This window comes from Aotus nancymaae, unplaced genomic scaffold (assembly GCF_030222135.1).
Source record: "Aotus nancymaae isolate 86718 unplaced genomic scaffold, 86718_ANA_hifiasm-v0.15.2.pri h1tg000020l, whole genome shotgun sequence".
NCBI classification, from domain to species: domain Eukaryota; kingdom Metazoa; phylum Chordata; class Mammalia; order Primates; family Aotidae; genus Aotus; species Aotus nancymaae.
This window is the reverse complement of record NW_026988432.1, coordinates 62,953,968-62,975,786: the sequence shown is the minus strand read 5'-3', so window position 1 is coordinate 62,975,786 and position 21,819 is coordinate 62,953,968. Positions and strand designations below refer to the sequence as shown.

The 21,819-nt window shown below is 41.6% G+C and overlaps 1 protein-coding gene across 1 annotated transcript; it reads left to right on the top strand.

Annotated features, from left to right (window-relative positions):
- Nucleotides 1–15,729: 15,729 nt before the first annotated feature.
- On the top strand, nt 15,730–17,583 carry LOC135276039 (metallophosphoesterase 1-like). The gene has a single exon (XM_064378996.1). It carries the CDS (start codon nt 16,213–16,215, stop codon nt 17,404–17,406), a length of 1,194 nt encoding a protein of 397 aa, XP_064235066.1. The 5' UTR covers nt 15,730–16,212; the 3' UTR covers nt 17,407–17,583.
- Nucleotides 17,584–21,819: the final 4,236 nt, after the last annotated feature.

Sequence of the window (21,819 nt, the reverse complement as noted above, 5' to 3'; positions counted from 1 at the left end):
TTGCTATGGTTGAGTCAAATTTGGCTCCTGAGCATCTGGCACTGAAAGCAAAGAAGATTTGGTAAATTATAAAATCATGTTCTACTCAATGGAATATTCATTGGCCTCCAATTCTAAAAGAAAGTCTGAATCTGGAACTTCCTAGGGGCATCATTGGATAACATAATAATCTCTTTACATACAATTTTATTAAAAACAAAAATTTTAAAAGACCACCAGACTTTGTCAAGGAATATACATAATTGCAATTCAAGGAAAGTAATCTGGGGAGGGGAAATTCTGGTGATTTCACTACCAAAAACTTTTCCCAAGACAAGTCCACTAAAATACACATTAAACCATACCCGCTGTTTTCTTTCATGGTATCTGAAGCAGAGTTTGACTTAAATCACTGTTTATTTTGAATATGAGAGCAAGTAAAATTTTAAATAATCCATGGAAGATCATTTGTATAATTGGAAGTGTTACTGAAGTACGGGTTATGTTTAATTGCTTAGGCACTGTCTATGGAGAAATACACAGAGATTCATTGGAAATGGCATATTAGTACTCTTTCTTTTTTCCTAACTTTTAAGTTCAGGGGTACATGTGCAGGTTTGTTATATAGGTAAACCTGTGTCACAGGGGCTCATTGTACATGTTATTTTATCACCCAGGTATTAACCTAGTGCCCACTAGTTATTTTTCCTGATCCTCTCCCTCCTCACAGCCCCCACCCTCCAATAGGCTCCAGTGTGCGTTGTTCCTCAGAACAGGCGGTATTTGGTTTTCTGTCCATGCATTAGTTTACTAAAGATAATGGCCTCCAGCTCCATCCCTCTTCCTGCAAAGGACATGATCTCATTATTTTTTATGGCTGCATAACATTCCATGGTGTATATGTACCACATTTTCTTTCTTTCTTTTTTTTTTTTTGTTTTGCTCGTTACCCAGGCTGGAGTGCAATGGCGCGATCTCGGCTCACCGCAACCTCTGCCTCCTGGGTTCAGGCAATTCTCCTGCCTCAGCCTCCTGAGTAGCTGGGATTACTATGTACCACATTTTCTTTAGGTTGATTCCATGTCTTTGCGACTGTGAGAAGTGCTGCATTGAACATATGCATGCATGTGTCTTTATGGTAGAACGATTTATATTCCCTTTGGTATATATCCAGTAGTAAGATTGCCAGGTCAAATGGTAGTTCTGTTTTTAGCTCTTTGAGGAATCACTGTACTGCTTTTCACAATGGTTGAACTAATTTGCACTCCCACCAACAATCTATAAGTGTTCCCTTTTCTCCATAACCTCACCACCATCTGTTATTTTTTGACTTTTAATAATAGCTATTCTGACTGGTGTGAGGGGGTAACTCACTGTGGTGTTGACTTACATTTCTCTAATGGTCGGTGATGTTGAGCTTTTCTCATGTGCTTGTTGGCTGCATGTATGTCTTCTTTTGAAAAGTGTCTGTTCATGCCCTTAGCCCACTTTTTAATAGGTTTCTTTTTTATATAAATTTGTTTAAATTCTTTATAGATGTTGGGTATTAGACCTTTGTTAGATGCATAGTTTACAAATGTTTTCTCCGATTCTGTAGGTTGCCTGTTTACTCTGTTGATAGTTTCTTTTGCTGTGCAGAAGCTCTTTAGTTTAATTAGGTCCCGTTTGTTAATTTTTGCTTTTGTAGAGGTTGGTTTTGGCGTCTTCATCATGAAATCTTTACTCATTCCTGTGTCCAGAATGGTATTTCCTGGATTGCCTTCCGTGGTTTTTATAGTTTTAGGTTTACATTTAGGCCTTTAATCCATCTTGAATTGATTTTTATAAATGGTGTAAGAAAGGGGTTCAGTTTCAGTCTTCTGCATATGGCTATCCCGTTATCCCAGCACCCTTTATTTAACAGAGTCCTGTCCCCACTGCTTGTTTTTGTCAGCTTTGTTGAAGATCAGATGGTTTTAGGTGTGTGGTCTTACTTCTGGGATCTTTATTCTATTCTCTTGGTTTATATGTCTGTTTTTGTACTAGTACCATGCTGCTTTAGTTACTGTAGCTCCGGCTTTGTTCTTTTTGCTTAGGATTGCCTTGGCCGCTTCAGCTCTTTTTTGTTACCATATGAATTTTAAGATAGTTTTTTTCTGGTTCTATGAAGAATGTCATTGATAGTGTGATAGAAACAGCATTGGGGCTATTTGGGCAATGTGGCCATTTTAACCATATGAATTCTTCCTATCCATGAGTATGGAATGTTTTTCCATTTGTGTCATCTCTGATCTTTTTCAGCAGTGTTTTTTAGCCCTCATTGTAGAGATCTTTCGCCTCCCTGGTTAGCTGTATTCCTAGGTATTTTATTCTTTCTATAGCAATTGTGAATGAGACTGAATTTCTGATTTGACTCTTAAGGAAGAGTGAAGAGTATAAATGTAGGGTCATGGTGAGGCTGCGTGCCTGGTTGAGGATCCACGCAGGTGGAGTTGTCCCCCAGGCAGTTAAATATGCATATCTGATGCTCTGGAGATACAGATGCGGAAGTCACCAGGCTGTATGCACATCACCTTCTACCAGATGCTGTTACAGTATAGGTTCCATCTCCATGTCATGTGATCTGTTCATATACTAGTGAAGCTCCAATTCAGGCAGTTCACTAAGTTTACATTCCTTTCTAGAACTATCATTCATTCTGGGATGCCATGTTTTAGCTTTCCTTTTTTTTTTTTTTTTGAGATAGAGTTTCCCTCTGTCACCCAGGCTAGAGTATAGTGGCCTGATCTCCGCTCATTGCAACCTCCGCCTCCTGGGTGCAAGATTTTCCTGCTTCAGCCTCTTGAGTAGCTGGGATTATAGGCACCTGCCACCACACCTGGCTAATTTTTGTATTTTTGGCAGAGCTGAGGCTTCACCATGTTGGCCAGGCTAGTCTTAAGCTCCTGACCTCAGGTGATCCGCCCTCCTCGGCCTCCCAAAGTGCTAGGATTACAGGCATGAGCCATCATGCCAGGCCCAGTTTTCCTTTTTGTCTTTCACTCCTTAGGAAAAGAATTGGTTAGAATATTTCCGGGAGAGAGATCCAAGATGGCTGACCACTAGCAGCTCGGGATAGTAGCTCCTAGCGAAAGTGCAGAGAACGAGAGGACATCACACTTTCAGACGAATTTTTGTTGCTCATGGACCAGGAGATTCCCAGTGGAGGAGCCCCACGGGTCGCTAGCGCAACTCTTGTGGCCGGCGCTGTGGTTTTGCTGGCGCCTCAGCGCGGCGGTTCTTGGTGCGGAGTGAGAGGGACTGGATCCCCTTTTGGCCGATTCCCGGGCAGAAAAGCAACATCAATCTTAACACCGCTGTTTTGGCCGGTGCAGTGGATTGCTGAGATTTCGGCGCCGGGAACTAACAAGTTCAACGTCCACTCAGAAACCTAATTTGAAAGTAGGAAATCACAAAGATGACAGGTGGATAAATTTACAATGATGGGAAGAAAACAGCATAAAAAGGCTGAGAATACCCAAAATCAGAATGCCTCTCCCTCTACAGGTGATCACAGTTCCTCATCAGCAACGGAACAAGCCCTGATGGAGAACGCGTTCCATTAACAGAAGTAGACTTCAGAAGGTGGATGATAAGAAACTTCTGTGAATTAAAAGAACTTGTTCTAACCCAATGCAAAGAAACTAAGAACTTTGAAAAAAGGTTTGACGAAATGCTAACGAGAATAGACAATTTGGAGAGGAGTATAGGTGAATTAATGAAGCTGAAAAACACAACACGAGAACTTCACGAAGAATGCACAAGTTTTAACAGTCGAATTGATCAAGCAGAAAAAAGGATATCAGAGTTCGAAGACCAACTTAACGAAATAAAACAAGAAGTCAAGATTAGAGAAAAAAGGATAAAAAAGAATGAGCAAAATCTCCAAGACATACGGGACTATGTGAAAAGACCTAATCTACGTTTGGTAGGTGTACCTGAATGTGATGAAGAGAATGAATCCAAGTTGGAAAGTACTCTTCAGGAGATTATTCAGGAAAACTTTCCCAACCTAGTAAGACAGGACAATATTCAACTCCAGGTAATACAGAGAACACCACAAAGATATTCCTCAAGAAGACCAACCCCAAGGCACATAATTGTCAGATTCACTAGGGTTGAAATGAAGGAGAAAATACTAAGAGCAGCTAGAGAGAAAGGTCAGGTTACCCACAAAGGGAAACCTATCAGACTTACAGCAGATCTCTCAGCAGAAACCCTACAAGCCAGAAAAGAGTGGGGGCCAATATTCAACATCCTTAAAGAAAAGAACCTTCAGCCCAGAATTTCATATCCAGCCAAACGGAGCTTCAAAAGCGAAGGAAAAATAAAATCTTTTGCAAGCAAGCAAATACTTAGAGATTTTACCATCACCAGGCCTGCTTTGCAGAAGCTTCTGAAAGAAGCACTACACATATAAACGAACAACCAGTATCAGTCTTTCCAAAAATATATCTAGCTAGCATCAAATGGCAGTATTAAACTCATATATATTATTAACTGGATAAAAAGCCAAAACCCATCGGTACGCTGTATCCAGACCCATCTCACATGCAACGATACACAAAGACTCAAAGGGACAGAGGAAGATTTACCAACCAAACGGAGAGCAAACATAAATAAATAAATAAAAAGCAGGAGTTGCAATTCTCACCTCTGATAAAATAGACCTTAAAGCAACAAAGATCAAAAGAGGCAAAGAAGGACATTACATAATGGTAAAAGGATCAATGCAACAAGAAGAGCTAACGATTCTATATATACACACACCCAATACAGGAGCACCCAGACACATAAGACAAGTTCTTAATGACTTATAAAGAGACGTAACCTCCCACACAATAGTAGTGGGAGACTGTAACATCACATTGTCAATATTAGACTGATCAACAAGATAGAAAATTAACAAGGATATCCAGGACTTGAATTCAGACCTGGAACAAGTAAACTTAATAAACATTTATAGAACTCTCCACTTCAAATACACAAAACATACATTCTTATCAGTACCATATCACACCTATTCCAAAAGTGACTACATAATTGGAAGTAAATCACTCCTCAATAATCGCATAGCATTTCATAGGTTTAAATGAAATATTAGTTGGCTGCTTGTTTGTTATTTTCTTTCCTTATTCCTTCCTGTCTCCATTGTTAAGCACAATTATTGGCATAAAAGAGGTTTTTCAATTCCCATTTTTAGACTGCATTCTAGCCTGGGCAATAAAGCAATACTCCCGTTCTCTCTCCCTCTTTCTCTTCCTTTTTCTTCCTCTTCTTCATTCTTTTTTTTCCTTTTCTTTCTTTTTTTCTTTTTTTCTTTCTCTCTTTCTTTCTTCCTTTTTCTTTAAAAAAAAAGTTCACATAAGAAACAATGTTGTGATGTTAAAAAAAAATGACCTGGCAATAGTGTGAAAAAAAAAAAGGATGGAAGAAGGGTGTAGACACAGGAAAACCAGTGGTAATCCAGAAGTCGAGGGTGAGATGCACTAAATGCCTAGACAGGATGGAATTAGTGGAAATGGAACAGCAGAGTCAGAAAAAAAAAAAAAAAAAGAATATTTCCTTTGTGCTCTTAAATTTTTCATCTGCTTTCAAAAAATTAAGCATATTGTTGTAGAAGAAATGTCCCTTCTAAAAATAAGCCTATAGACACACATAAAAAGACCTATATAAATCAGATAAAGCAAACACGTAGTCTACCTTGTTGCCACCATAAAGTTTTGGTATTTCACCAAAACAGGCAGTAATAAGTTCAGATTGAGAAATTTAACTCTACCTTCCTATTATTTATCCTTGCTGTCATAGAAACTCACGGTTTATAGAGGGCTGAGGTGCTTATTAACATGAATGACCAGATCTGCAGAACCTCATTATTGGGAGGGAAAGAAGGAAGAAGCAATCTAAATCCTAGGCAAGCTCCGCTAAGGAGAGCAGACAGAAATACCAGCCGAGACCACGTAGTGGGAAGGGAATTCATGTGGATGTGCACTGCTAGACCCCTGTGGTCTTCGGACTACACAGGGGTAGCCCTGCATTCTATACAATGGAGAGTCCTGCCGAAATCTCATTAACAATTGCTAAAAAGAAATGCATAGAAAATGCTCAATATTAATTTGTACATCAAAATATTACCAATTTATGGTCTAAAACTAAATAACCTCCAGGTCAATGAAGTGAGTCATTTAAAGCATTTCTGTTTGCAAATTTCACCACCTCCGACAACTTTTTTTCCTTTTTTTATCTAGACTTTTGGTCTGTGAGATCTGCTTGCACTGTTGTAAGCAAGCCCACTGCAGAGAAGGACCTTGGGATTTGTCTCATCTGGAAGAGTGTGGCCAGGGCACCATAAGCCAGGTGACCTCTGGCCATGAGCTCAGACACACAGTCTCCCTTCCAGTCTAACCCCACCCGGACTCCACCAGCCAGGTGCCCGTGAGGCCCTGCACGCTCACTCCTGACTTGCCCCAGTGTTGGCTGAGTTCCAAAGGCAGCCAGCCAGGCTCTACTTCCTTTCCCAACTGTAACTCTGCTCCTGAATTCCTACCCCTGAATTTGATTATAGCTCCTTCCTTCCCCTCTTTTCTCACAGTTGTTCTCCCACCTGTGGGAAACCCCATATGGACAGCCCACAGGCAGTCAGTTCAGGAACTGCTGCTGAATGAGCCTCCAGATTGGGAGGTTAAGTTTGGCCTATCCAGAGAAGACTCACTCTAGAAAGCCACTTTCTCAATCAACAGCACCATCTAATAAAAGTTTAGAAGTTTACTGCAACATCTCAAACCTAAGGATGTAAGGCTTAAAGGGTACCTGGATTTCCATAGTCAGATTTGTTATTTTGTGAAAGATAATCAGGAACCTGATTAGAGACATGTAATTAGAGGCACATTTAAATCTAAACAGTCTTACTTAAGCACCATTCTGCAAGGGATGCTATATTCTGAAAAGCCACTCTGAGTGTCAGATTCCACATCAATTGCTCTTAAAAGAATGAAGACAGATGAATAAAGATGGGAAAATGTATTGGTCAGCTATGGTGACTCATACCTGTAATCCCAGCACTTTGGGAGGTGGAGGCAGACAGATCACAAGGTCAAGAGATCAAGACCATCCTGGCCAACAGGGTGAAACCCCATCTCTACTAAAAATACAAAAAATTAGCTGGGCATGGTGGTGTGCACCTGTAGTCCCAGCTATTCGGGGCTGAGGCAGGAAGTTCACTTGAACCCAGGAAGAGGAGTTTGCAGTGAGCCGAGATCGTGCCACTGCACTCCAGCCTGGTGACAGAGCGATACTCTGTCTCAAAAAAACAAAACAAAACAAAAGATAGGAAAATGTAAGCTGTCACAAAATCACCTTACCAATAACATTCAACTGGACATCTCACTCCGGCAAACTGCCGCGATGCTAATCATTAAATGAGTCTCAGCTTTCGGCAACATGGCCTCTTTTGAATGATGGGCTTTTCAAGAAGGTTCTCAATTCTGCCTAGGCCTAATTCTGCCTAGGTCCTCCTGAGAGTCTTCCCACATGAGCAATCTGTCCACTGTCTATATTCCTTTGGTCATCTGACCTATCTTTGTGTACTGTATATGTCCTCCTTCTTTCTCATGAGCTCCAGCCATGAGTGTCTATGAACAACCTGGTTCTCACTACTCTGCTGCTCGGTGTCTTTGTACAGGAAGTGTCCTACTTATTTTTTGCTGGCCTGCTCTGCCTGACAACACTCAGACCCTCTCCCCAAAAGCCACTCCAGGCAAAGACTCTCTTCTTGGCCTCCACTGAGGCCTGCCCTGGACCTCAGCTCAGAGTAGTGTGAATGTAATTGGCAGTCATCCTTCTATTTCAGATGTCATTCAGAGTATGCTATAGAGGTGTTTTTTTTTTTTTTCGAGACAGAGTCTTGCTCTGTAGCCAGGCACCAGGCTGGAGTGCAGTGGCGCAATCTTAGCTCACTGCAATCTCTGCCGAGAGATTGCCTGGGTTCAAGCAATTCTCCTGCCTCAGCCTCCCGAGTAGCTGGGACTACAGGTGCACACCACCACGCCCAGCTAATTTTTGTATTTTTTAGTAGAGATAGGGTTTCACCATGTTGGCCAGGATGGTCTCGATCTCTTGACCTTGTGATCTACCTGCCTCAGCCTCCCAAAGTGCTGGAATTACAGGTGTGAGCCACCGTGCCTGGCCTAGAGGTGTTTTTCTAGAAATTCTATTCAAAGGACCAAAGAGCTCATTGAGAGATGAAAACTACTAAACTAACCTTGTGGGATAAAGCATATACAGTTCAAATATATAATTACTTCCACCCCAAAACTCTAAATGTATTATGATGTGAGTCAGGTATTGTGTTTTCCTGAAACACTCCATTAGGTGTAGCAAAGAAAATCGGGCCTCCGTCATATCCAGATTTTCCTGTGTGTTCATGACTTTGTCCCCTATCCAGCTCCTACTTCCTCCTGATAAGCACATTTTATGCCTTTATACTGACTCTGGGGGATCCTCAGCCTCTCTCATACTTTAATTTAACAGTGTTTAGACTTGAGATACAGTCACTTCATCAGCCATTCATATAGTTTAGCTATCTAAGACTCCACAAGCTCTTACACAAATCCCTGAAAATCTCAAGCTTAATTGCATTTATTTCCACCAAATTACTCTCAGCAAAAACATTAGCAGGAGCTGTGTATTACTCAAGGGTGAATTCTCTACTTTCGGGTTGGATTCTGCTTCTGAAATCTGCTTTTCAGGTTGTGTTCTCCTCAGTCCTAACATTCTGAATCCCACTACTGGAAATAGTCACTGGTCCTGGCAGCCTGAGGGTTTGCTACTTAATCATTTCATATCTAGGCTTTTCATGCTTCCCTGTAATTCTGTTTACTCTATTATGTGAACCAGGAAATTGGCTCCTTGGTGCAGGTTGAGATTTGTCTGTGGCCCGGGCAGCAGCTCCCCTTATTCCCACACTCCTACAGTCCTGGATGCTGCTGCCATTGCCTCATCTTCTCCTCTTCCTCTTTTATTTCTAATCTGTGACTTTACTTTCTCTTTCTTTTTTTTTTTTTCTTTTTTGACAGAAATGGGGTTTTGCCTTGCTTCCCAGGCTGGTCTCGAACTCCTAGACTCAAGTGATCCGCCTGCATGGGCTTTCCAAAGTTCTGGAATTACAGGCATGAGCCACTGCACCTGGCCTTCCCTCTTTTATTTTTCTTTTCTTTTCTTTTTGTTTTAGATGGAATCTCATTTTCTTGCTCAGGCTGGAGTGCAGTGGCACGATCTTGGCTCACTGTATCCTCCACCTCTGGGTTCAAGTGATTCTTCTGCCTCAGATTCCTGAGTAGCTGGGACTACAGGCATGCATCATCAGACCCGGATAATTTTTTTTTTTTTTTTGTATTTTTAATAGAGACAGGGTTTCACCATATTGGCCAGGCTGGTCTCAAACTCCTGACCTTGTGTTTCGCCTGCCTTGGCCTCCCAAAGTGCTGGGATTACAGGCATGAGCCACTGCGCCTGGCCCCCTCTTTTATTTCTAAAAGCATAGTGACTTCTTCCAAAATGCTAAGGAACAAAATGTGAATTGCTAAAATGTTGCATGTTCTAGCATGTAAAATACTGGAGCAGGGATCTTTTAGACAATACCTAATGTGTTCTTTCGGTGGTGTGCTTTATTTCAATTAAACTGTCTTCCTAATTAGCATGGCAAACACAAGCATATGTTACAATTTGATTTTTGGTGCTATCATTTTAACACAAGCTAGCATAGTTTTTTAAAAAACTGAGTGATTATTGGTTACATACGTGGGTGTGATTTTATATTGTGCCACCAGATAAATATGCATGCAACAGTGAGAAAATGCAGTTTGGTAATAAAGATTTTTCTTTTGCAAGAAAATGCCCAGAAACATTGCTATGCCACTGCCAGAAATGAGGAGCAGTATGGCAAAAATCTCGATGTTAGGGAAGTCTCAACATTAGCTGGGTTCTCCAGAAATCAAGCCAAACAAAGCAAAGCTCTGTGCCAGTGTCCTGTGTGGGAGTGCAATCTCAGGGAAGAAGGGTGAAGGAAAAGGAGAGTGAGGAAGGGATGGAGGGAAAGCAAATTCCAGGCTGTATATTACTCAACTGGCCGTAGCTTCTCCAGGAAACACAACTGGTTGCTCTGTCTCATGGGAATCAGCCAAATGCTGTTTGAAGCAACTATGTCCATTGGGGAGAAGAGTACCCATTTTATGAGCAGACTTTTCTCCAACTCCAGCCTGTCCCACGAAGCCTTAACATTCCTGCACTTTGGGTTATGGAATTCAGCATCTCTGGGAGCTGCTAGAGACCAGCTCCTCCAGGGGTCTAAGCATGGTAGACCTGCTGTGGGTCTCACTGTAGCAGGTGCATCAGAGTTCATGCCTCAGCCTGGCTCTCGTGTCCCATGAGTTCCTGGAAGATTACTGCTGTCAGAAAATGAGGCAATGACAGGGGTGGTTCTAGTGCTGTAGGACTGTGGGAACAATCAATGCAAGCTGTATAGGGGGCCACGCAAGCCCTAGTGGAATCCTAGGAGGACAGGTGGGTCCTAGTAGATCTGAGAAAAGTCACAAGTATGGCCCGATGCATGAGCAGAGCAGGACATGCGCATCATCGATCCCTTGCTTGTTGCTATGTAACCTCAAGAAGGTCAAATCATCTCTTTGTGCCCCTGTGCTTGGAGCTGCAAATCCTCAGAATGGGAAGAGGGAAGATGCCAAACACTGTCCCTGTGTGAAGGAACAGGGCTGGAAGTTCTCTTAGACTGACAGCACTGGAAGGATCTGTGACGATCTGGTCCAATGCTCTCATTTTCTTCATAAGAAGCAGTCACAGAGGAGGGCCTAGGTCTTTCAGGTATTTTTCTTTCTTTTTTTTTTTTTTTTTTTTTTTTGAGACGGAGTTTCACTCTCGTTACCCAGGCTGGAGTGCAATGGCGCGATCTCGGCTCACCGCAACCTCCGCCTCCTGGGTTCAGGCAATTCTCCTGCCTCAGCCTCGTGAGTAGCTGGGATTACAGGCACGCGCCACCATGCCCAGCTAATTTTTTTTGTATTAGTAGAGACGGGGTTTCACAATGTTGACCAAGATGGTCTCGATCTCTTGACCTCGTGATCCACCCGCCTCGGCCTCCCAAAGTGCTGGGATTACAGGCTTGAGCCACCGCGCCCGGCCTCAGGTATTTTTCAAGTATCTTACACCCATTCAACATTTACGTTTGGCAAAGAACTCTCACAGTTATCATTTCATTTGATTCTTTTCACAGCCCTTAAAGTAAACTCAGTAGATGTTATCTGTATCTGACAGTGCTAGAAATGGAATCTATGTCTGAACTGCCAAATAAGGATCCATCTATTACACTTCTGTCCTGTGCTTCCTGCATCCCCTTTCAGCTGGATGTGGAAAGGCTTTCTGAGGCATTCTAATCAAACTTCACTTGTTGTCTAAGGAGCCCAATGGTTTCCTTTCTGTTAACTCATCCAGTACTCAGTGGATAGTAAATTCTAAGTGTTTTGAGTATTTTGGACAATGTATTTAATCTGTGTTTGCTGGCAGGGAGTCAGGGTGGATTGGCCCAGGTGGTGTTAGTCCCATGAGCTACATTGTGACAGAGGGAATAGCAATTTGTTATTGGCACACATACAAACAGTAAATATCGATTGGGTCCAATACAGGATGCCAGGAATCAGAGTTGGAGAATCATATTTGGAGATGAAATATAGCATCTAAGCTAGCAAGGTAAGAAGTGGATTTTAGTGGTTAGAGGACAGAGCCAAGAGTTCAGGGAACAAGAGCCTGAGGAATAGGGAGGTTGACATAAAAGGGGAGAGAGATCTGAGTAAATGAACAAGAAGAGATGGTGGCAGGTTTTTGAGGTGTTCTGAGAATATATAGAATGGCTGAGCTGAGTACATTTGAAGAGCCAGCCATGGAACAAAAATAATGCATTTTCTGCTGTCTAGTGGAAAATTCTGAATTTGATAATTCTTTATTAAGTGCTTAGTTTGGCTAAACATTTAAGGTTCAACTTATAAAGCACTTATATTGCATGAAGAAATATAAATTGTTTACATATTCCTAAATCACAGGATAGTAGAAGTTAAGGACCACATGAATAGTATAAACAACATACTCTAGTTATTCGAAGGAATAAGAGGTCTTTGAAGAGAAGAACATCATGCTTTGTGAATATTTATAGGGAGGCAGAATACAAAGTAGGTTACAGATGAAGTGACTGAGACAGAGAAATCAGTTAGGAGATTATGGTAATAGTCCAGGCATGAGAAGAGTTTAGTATAAGTCTTGGCAGTAAATATGTTTTGGATTTATTCATTTAAGTTCATCTTATTAGATTTACTTCCTTAAGGAATAGGGCAAATACGAAGTACATTTAGCTGATTAAGACCATACGTAACTGAGTATCTTTTGAGTTAACCTCTCTTTATGTACTGGGTGTTGCTTTGTTCAGAAGGTCTGGAAATCAGCAGCCAGGTGCCAAATAAAAGAGAGCAATTATTTTTGGAGGAGATGGTATGGTAACATATTTGAGCCTACATAAATTTTGAAATCAGACATATCTGAATTCAAACTCCAAATGTGTTTACCAGTTTGTAATCTTGGGTAAATTACTTAAAAGTTCTCTGAACCTATTTTCTCATCTGTAATATGGGAATAATAATATCAACCTAGTTGTCTTAAAGTAAAATTTAAATGAATCTGCATTATAGCTATGTCTCTAGACAGACAACACTCTGGAAATATAACCTCTTGTTACTGTACAATCATTTAATAGGTCACATTTCTGAGTCATCTTACAGGCAAATGATGACTCTGGAAGATGAGCTGTAACTATGGAGCTTGTGGAACTACGTTGGGCAAGACTGTATCCTTTTCCTATTATGCATAATTGAAGTTGCTATGAAAACAAAGATTGCATTCATCTATTTCATGCTGTGAACATTACTTTTAAATCATGGTAAGTTCCTCATTTTTCTGCTTGAAACAATGACTATCAACTCAATTTAACATATATATATGTCAGCACAACATAATGTTTAAATCCATGTTATCTCTCTTAATGACTCTAACACTTAAAAATAGTTTTGAAAGGTTTAAATTAAAATACCAGGTTCAAAGGTGTATGTTTGCCTTGGCATCTTATTTGAAGCAATTTCTTCCGTGTGTGTCTGTGTGTGAACATGTGAATGCACAGAATGTGGCTGATTAGATCTAAGACATGTCTGAGAATAAGTAGGCCTCCAAGAATGTGGAAGAGGATTACCTGTCTCTCCTTTAGTTTCATGTGACTAAGCCCAATGAAGAAGATAATATCCCTGAAAACACTTTGATGTAGAATTTAGTCTAGGAAGGAGGAGGGGGACTCATAAAGCCAAGAGAGATAGAGGTTTATTAACAGAAGTGGTTGGTGTCCATTGGTGTTCTGGTCTTTGACCCTGTGATGACTAAGTAAAACAGGCATCTAATGGAGTTCAACTGTCACATTTGGTGTTTCCAGGCCCTTCATTAGGGAATCTTTATCCTTTATTCCTCTTCTTTCTTGACCCCCAAGACTGGCTGTAAATATCAGTACCCATATATACACAAAGACAAAAATTCTTAGGTTAATATCAATATGAGATTACTAAGCCATTTATTTTTATAAAACAGCATTGGGATTGACATGATTTGGCTGTGTCCCCACCCAAATCTCATTTTAAATTGTAGTTCCCATAATCCCCACATGTTGTGGGAAGGACCAGGTGGAGGTAATTGAATTGGGGAGTGGTTTCTCTCATGCTGTTCTCGTGAAAGTGAGTTCCCATGAGATCTGATGGTTTTATAAGGGACTTTCCCCTACCTCACTCAGCACTTCTCCTTGCTGCTGCCATGTGAACAATGACGTGTATGCTTTCCCTTCCACCATGACTGCAAGTTTCCTGAGGCCTTTCCAGCCATGCTGAACTGTGAGTCAATTAAACCTCTTTCCTTTATAAATTACCCAGTGTCAGGTATGCATTTATTAGCAGTGTGAGAATGGACTAATACAGAGATTCATCCAGAAAACAAAAATGAATTATCCACAAGAACCTACAGTTTTTGAACAAATGTCAAAACCCCCTCTTCTATGAGAAGAATGAGGAAAAACTTTAACATATAAAAATATAACTTTTTGGGCTAAATCAGGAAGACTTCAAAAGCATGGTAAACATGTTGATTTGCAGCACATCTCCAGAAGCATATTTCAGACCCATTGGCTCCAGTTTGAGGGGATGGTACAGAAAAGAACAACAACAAAAGAAACTCCCTGAAAAAACTGGCTTATTAAACGTCTCACTGAATACTAAGGATAAGTCTTAATGATCTGTGACTCTACCAGGCACAGACCACCTAGCTTGCTTCAGCAAAATGTGTTTGATTAGCCTGGCCAGCAGAAATAACCTACTCAGCCTTGAGTAGATGTGGCAGACAGAAATCTAAACATCACCCAAAGCAGCAAAGTCCCAGGCATTAATCTTCAACAAATATTTATTGAAATCTGGCAGCCCAGACATGATCATTGTAGGAGAAGCTGACAAACTAAAAGAGGGAGAGAGAGAAAGGCATGTGACCAAGCCCAATTTATTTTCACAAGCTGTACGCAAGAGAACAAAGACCTAGGGGAGCACATGGAAAAATGCAATATGATCTGGCTGGGGGCTTGGAGTAGTCTGGAAGAACTCACAGAAGTAATGGCATTCAAAGAAGGCCTGAGGAAGTAAAGAAATTCACCAGGCAGAGAAAGAGGGGAAGGACATTTTATATCAGAGTGGGAACAGCATGAGCATATCATGGCAGTGAATAGCATATGGCACTTTTGTGATAGAACGTAAGGTGCAGAGGTCGGAAGGTGGCAGAGGACATTCAAGTGATGTTGCAGTCATATTCTGAGGGATCTGACAGGCGACCTGTTAAGAAATGTGGGGTCTATTCTGTAAGTATTATGAAATCATTGGATTATTCATTCATTGAAATGGTATTTTTGGAGGACCTACTACGTGCTAAGTACTGTGTCAGCCTCTGACGATTAAAATAAAAAGGAAGGCCCTCCAGGAACTCACAATATCGTAGGGAGAAAGGCAGGCAAACAGTCAGTACGTTAAGTTAAATGTGAAGATAAAGTGGGGTATACTGGGGAACTGGGGAGATGAGATTTAGTCTGCCTGAAAAATTCGGGAAGAATCACATCGACTACTACATCTGTAGGTTTTTTTGTGAGTGCTGGGAACTGTTGTACTACACATACATATATTAATTTAATGGCACAACCACACACTAGGTAGGTTCTCCTGTATTATCACCCTGGTCTTATGTAAGTTGAGACAGAGAGCGTTTCAGTGAGTTGTGTATTCACATGGCTTGTGGGAGGTAGACATAGGATTTTAAGCCAGCAGCCTGGTTTCAAGCCTGGACATTTGAAGACTTCACCCTATTGTCTCTTCTTGAAAAAAATTAATTTGAGAAGGGCTCCCGCACCGCCCGGTGCTCCCCATCTGCCTGGCGTTGTGCGCAGAGAGGGAAAGCGTGGCTGTTGTATGTATGCTTGCGCCCGTGTGACAACATTTAAACTTCTAAAAATGGAACCTCCTTCCGTTTTAAGATTGCAGGTTAACCTAGGAAAAACAGCATTCTGCAAATTATTTACTGGAAAATCTCGATGACTTAATATCTGTGTATTACATTGCAGGGGTCTCTCACTCTAGTTTATGCGTGTAGATTTTTAAAAAATGCATCTTACCATTAAAAAATACCGCTCAAGGTGGAAAATTTCAAATGCAAGTCGCCGTTGATGAGATTGCAATGAATATATTTAAGATAGTGAACTAGAGAAAAACTACAGGATCTCTGGTCGGTGTCTCTCATAGCTCGCACCCCACAAGACTTCAGGGGCTTCTCTGACATCTGAGCTCCGTATACCCTCCCTGGAATGGTCATCGCCCTTCTCAGATTCTCATCTTGAGTGCAAGTTGAAGAACCTGAAAGTAGAATCCCACTGTCTATAGCCTATCTCTTGCCCTCACTCCAGTAAACCAACAACCTCCAGCAATGTGTGTCACTGCCACCATGAATACCCAGCTAAGACCTGAATGCTATCACCCTGCCTGTGGCTCTGCAGTTTTCTCATGGTGAACCCTTGATGGATTTACTGTTGCTTGAGAAATGGCTAGGATTGGATTGGGGTTTGGAAGATGGAACTTTCATCCATTAAAGAGGAAGAGTTCATTGCTGTTGAAACTCATAGCTGTTGTCTTTGCCGTGCTTCTAGTTTGTGAATTTTTAATCTATTACTTAGTGATCTTTCAGTGTAAGTGGCCTGAAGTGAAACCCACAGCCGATGATGGTGAACAAGCCACACGTGAGCCTGTGCTCAAAGCTATGTTTCTGGCTGACACTCACTTGCTTGGGGAATTCCTAGGCCACTGGCTGGACAAATTACGAAGGGAATGGCAGATGGAGAGAGCCTTCCAGACAGCTCTGTGGTTGCTGCAGCCGGAAGTCGTCTTCATCCTGGGGGATGTCTTTGATGAAGGGAAGTGGAGCACCCCTGAGGCCTGGGTGGATGATGTGGCGCGGTTTCAGAAAATGTTCAGACACCCAAGTCACGTGCAGCTGAAGGTAGTTGCTGGAAACCATGACATTGGCTTCCATTATGAGATGAATATATACAAAGTGAAACGATTTGAGAAAGTGTTCAGCTCTGAAAGACTGTTTTCTTGGAAAGGCATAAACTTTGTGATGGTCAACAGCGTGGCGCTGAAAGGGGACGGCTGTGGCATCTGTTCTGAAGCAGAAGCAGAGCTCATTGAAGTTTCTCACAGACTGAACTGCTCCCGAGAGCAGGTACGTGGCTCCAGCCAGTGTGGACCTGGGCCTCTGCTACCCACGTCTGCCCCCATCCTCCTGCAGCATTATCCTCTGTACCGGAGAAGTGATGCTAACTGTTCTGGGAAAGATGCTGCTCCTCCGGAGGAAAGGAACATCCCATTTAAGGAGAACTATGATGTGCTTTCTCGGGAGGCATCACAAAAGCTGCTGTGGTGGCTCCAGCCGCGCCTGGTCCTCAGTGGCCACACGCACAGCGCCTGCGAGGTGCACCACGAGGGCCAAGTCCCCGAGCTCAGCGTCCCATCTTTCAGTTGGAGGAACAGAAACAACCCCAGTTTCATCATGGGTAGCATCACTCCCGCAGACTACGCCCTCTCCAAGTGCTACCTCCCACGTGAGCACGTGGTTTTGATCATCTACTGTGGAGCGGTGGGCTTCCTTGTGGTCCTCACACTCACTCACTTTGGGCTTTTAGCCTCACCTTTTCTTTCTGGATCGAACCTGCTCAGAAAGCATAAGACAAGGTGAAGAGCAGTTGATGTTTGCACTTAGCAATAAATATCAAAACCCAAATAATGGAACTTGGGCAGAGATCGTGTTAGAATCAAGTGGATGTTGAGCCCAATTATAGGCTGTCTCTCTGCACATCACAGAAATTCTCAATCACTGAAATGAGTAACTGCAAAATAAATAGTTGATTGTACTGTTAAAAAAAAAAATTAATTTGATATGAGTCTTAGGATGAGAAAGCTGATATGTGTAAAATGAGCCTGCTAGGATGAGTCTGCTAGGATTCTCCAGGCCAATAAGATGAGAGGCACAACTCAGGTGGGGCGTGGCAGTGTGGGGAAGGAGAGTTGGTTGGCACCACGTAGCTCAGCGTCATTGGGCACAGAACACAGCCCAAGTGATACGGATGGTGGCACATTTGTGGGCGGGGCTAGACTCAAAACTCTGAAATGAGCGTCTATCAACACGTTTAGACGCAAACAATATGCTTAGGGACAATTAATTGTTTTCTAACTTGATATTAATAACTTTTCAAGGTCCTAATTGCTATCTTCTACAAAGCTCTGGGATCCCAGCAGGACTGACCCTCAGGTGCTCAAAGCAGCAGCCAGATGTTTACTGATTTTCCTTCTCTGACATATTCTCCAGCTCCCTTGATTCTGTTTGCTGAGACAAACTGCCTGCACCTAGGTCCTTGACTCAGATTCTGCTCTGAGGACACCCAAACTGGGACACTTCCTTTGTATCCCATTGAGTGTCCTTTTAGGGTTCCCTTCATCACCAGCCACAAGGGTTTCCAGACTGCCACAGTAACCAATGGAGGGACTCTTAAGTTGTTAATGACTTAAAAAAAGATGATATCATTAAACAAAACAAGATGATATCATTAAACTAAGTTGTTAATGATTTAAAAGAAGATGGTATCACAAACACCAGGGATAACTTCTGGTGTCCTGTGGGTATCAGTGGGAAGAATCACTGATGCACTTTCATCATTTTCCACTCTGACCCTTGAAATTTCTATTCCTGAAATAAGGGAAAGAAAAAGAAGAGCAATATTCCATCTGTCATAGCCTGATGATTCTGCAGGTAGGGTGAAAATCCCACCCCATCGTGGCTTCCTGGTGGACTGCTGTGATTACCCAGAGCAGGAGCCTCCATCAGATGTGAGGACCTGAGATTTGGCAACATCTTTACTCCTAAGGCCTTTTTCCCCATTAAAATGGTCTGCCTGCCTTCTTGCCTTCCTTCTTTTCTCCTGTCCTTTTCTCTACCTCCTTCTTGCTTTCTCCTTTCTGTTTTTCTTGCTTTCTAAATCCCAAACTACATTCCTCCAAATCCCAGGATTCTCAGAGGTAGGAGTGTGTGTGTGTGTGTGTGTGTGTGTGTGTGTGTGTGTGTGTGTTTAAATAGAGGAGTGAGGCAGTTGGTAGGGGAGGCTCAGAGCCCAGGGAAGTTTCTTCTGCTCTTTGATCCTCAGTTCCCAGTTTAAGAAGTCAGAGTGGAGAGAGGATCAGAGGAGATGGCCTCTGTGGATCCCTAAGACATCCTGTGCTTGGAACACAAGCTCAGCAATGCAATAAAGCTGCTTCCAAAGTAATAATGAGGGAATGCTAACACCTTTCAAGGAAGGAAAGCGTATTATCATTTGCTGAATGTGAAAGAGGCTTGGAAACAATAGCCAGTAACCTGCAGGGCCTCCTAGAGAAAAGTTCTATAGTTATTAGGTCACCCCTCAAACACAGTGAAATACATGAAATTGAAATGGCGCCACCCACCTCTCTCAGCACCTATCCTACAGCCTACTCTTTGTTCTAGCTAGAAATCAGCTAACTCCCGTGGATGTGCTAAGTGATGACAGCAGGGAGATTTACTAGTGATGAGGAACTCTTAAATATCAAAAAACCCTCTAAGATCAGAGGGAATAACAGGTTAATGGAATGAATCCAGGCATGGTGGCAAGCATGAGACAGACAGTTGAGAGAGAAAAGTTTGCACAACACCATTAAATTTACATCCTATGGAGGGCTCCTAATGCATCTATGTGTCCTGCAAGTGCTCCACAGTCACTCTAAATCCTCTGTGTGATGAGGTAGGTCATAAGAAAATAAAATTCTTTAACCTATTAATATAGTTTGAATATTTGTCCCCACCCAAATCTCATGTTGAATTGTAATCCCCAGTGTTGGAGGTGGGGCCTGGAGGGAGGTGTTTGGATCATGGGAGCAGATCCCTCTTGGGCAGCTTGGGCCATTGCCTTGGTGATAAATGAGCTTTCTTTCTGAGCTCACAGGAGACCTGGCCATTTAAAAGTCTGTGGCACTCCTGCTCCCCCGACTGTTTCTCTCTCTCTCTTGCTCCTCCTTTCGCCATGTGAAGTGCCTGCTCCCCCGTCCCGTTCACCTTGAGTAAAAGTTTCTAGAGGTTCCCCCAGAAGCAGATGTTGCTATGCTTTCTGTACAGCCTACAGAACTGTGAGCCAATTAGATTTCTTTTCTTCTAAATTAGTCAGTCTCAGGTATTCCTTTATAGCAGTATAAGAATGACCTAAGGCACCCATACTTGCACATGCTCACAAAAACTTCAAGATTTTACGGGAAGGCAAACTTATATTTCAGAAATAAACTTGAAAATAAAAGCAGTCCGCTACTTTCCTGCATTTGGAGGTGAGCCTGCATTAGCAGCCCATGACCATGAAAATGGGCTCTTGGGAGTTGTTGGATTCACAGGATATTGATGGTGGGGAATGACTCACAGGCTCCCAGCACAGGTGCAGGAAGCACAGGCAGTTCACATTGAAGCAGGGTGTTCATGGCAAAACCTACCAGGGCATTACAAAGTAATACAACCTTATCTATAAAGAAAAGATAAATAGAGTGATCTTCAGGCATTTGCTTCAGTGCAGTAAAATAGAAATTCAGTAGCCTTGTTGGCCATAAGGTGAACACAGAAAAGGCCCTTCATCTCTACTAGTGTTTTGTTGCCCTAGACATGATGGTTTGCTGGGGAGGAATTTTGTACTAAAAATCCTCCCTTCTTGTTTTTTTTTTTCCAAATTTGGGGAAGGAAAAATGACACATACGGAAATTTGTTTTCAAAAATTCAGAAGTATAAGTATCAGTTAACTTTTGCTGAATAACAAACAGCCCTAGAAATTTGTGGCTTCACAAAACAACCATTTACTTAGCTCATGATTCTGTAGGCCAGCAATTCCAGCTCATCCAGGTGACCCTTTGGGTCTTGACTGGGCTCAATCATGTGTCTGAGGTCAGCTGCCAGATGGGTGGCTCAGCCTCTGGGGGCTTCTGGCTGTCAGCAGGGCCAAGAAGAAAACTGCAGGATAGCATGGGCATGCATATAGGGAGGGGGAGAATTGTGTCCATTTTTGCAACTAACACAGATAGTATTGTATGCCTCTCTAAGACACAAAAATATTGAGGGTGGAAAAGAAGAAAGAAATCTTGACATTATAGCTATTTCTTTATTACTGTTCTTACTGGGACAGAATCAGTTTCAAGAAGCCTGTTTTCTTTTCACCAGCCTAAATCACCTTAGCATACAATATTATATAAAATAATACATATTCATTATATATTATGTGTATAAAGGAGAAATATACTAAATACATTTATATTTATATATTATAGAAATATATAATTTATTAAGATATAGAAATATATACTTACATATTTAATACATTTCTGCTAATATATATTTAATATTTCTTCTTAATTATAAATATAATTCTCATTATGTTATAATTTTTCTCATAAATATATTAAGAAATATATATTGTAATATAATACAAATAAATATATTAGATGAATAAGAAATAAATATATTAATGTAAATATATAATATATCCATATATATTATTTAAATCTATTATATATAGCATATAATGGTACATTAAAATATACTTTTAGCTTGTTTTAGTTTCTTCCTATGACTTCACCTTACCATTGTCTTTCTAGTCACTTTCATCTAATGTCAAGATTGGGCTATCACTGGAGAGAAAAGAGGGATCAAATTAAAGATTAACACGTATAATTCCTACCAGCAATGGAATTATTCATTTAATGCTTAATCAAAGTTAGTTAAATGGGGAAAGAATACTACACCCCACTGTCTTGGTTGTTTGTTTAATTCTCTATTCTTTATACCATGCTGATTGCCTGAGCTGATTTTAATGAAATCAATCTAATAATGTAGTTATTTTTCAGGGGCCCAGAGTGTTCATGAACACTTCAGACCTAGTGTCAGGTCTGAAGAGCTCTGTGCTAGAATAACACACAATCACCCAGTCGATCAGAATCTACTCACGAATGCTCCAAGTGGCTGCTGCTTGCTGGTTTCAGCTGCTCTGGTTGGCTTTGGCCCCCTCCCCCTGTACTGCTGGCTAGAAATCTTGGGGGGTTTTAGGGACATTGT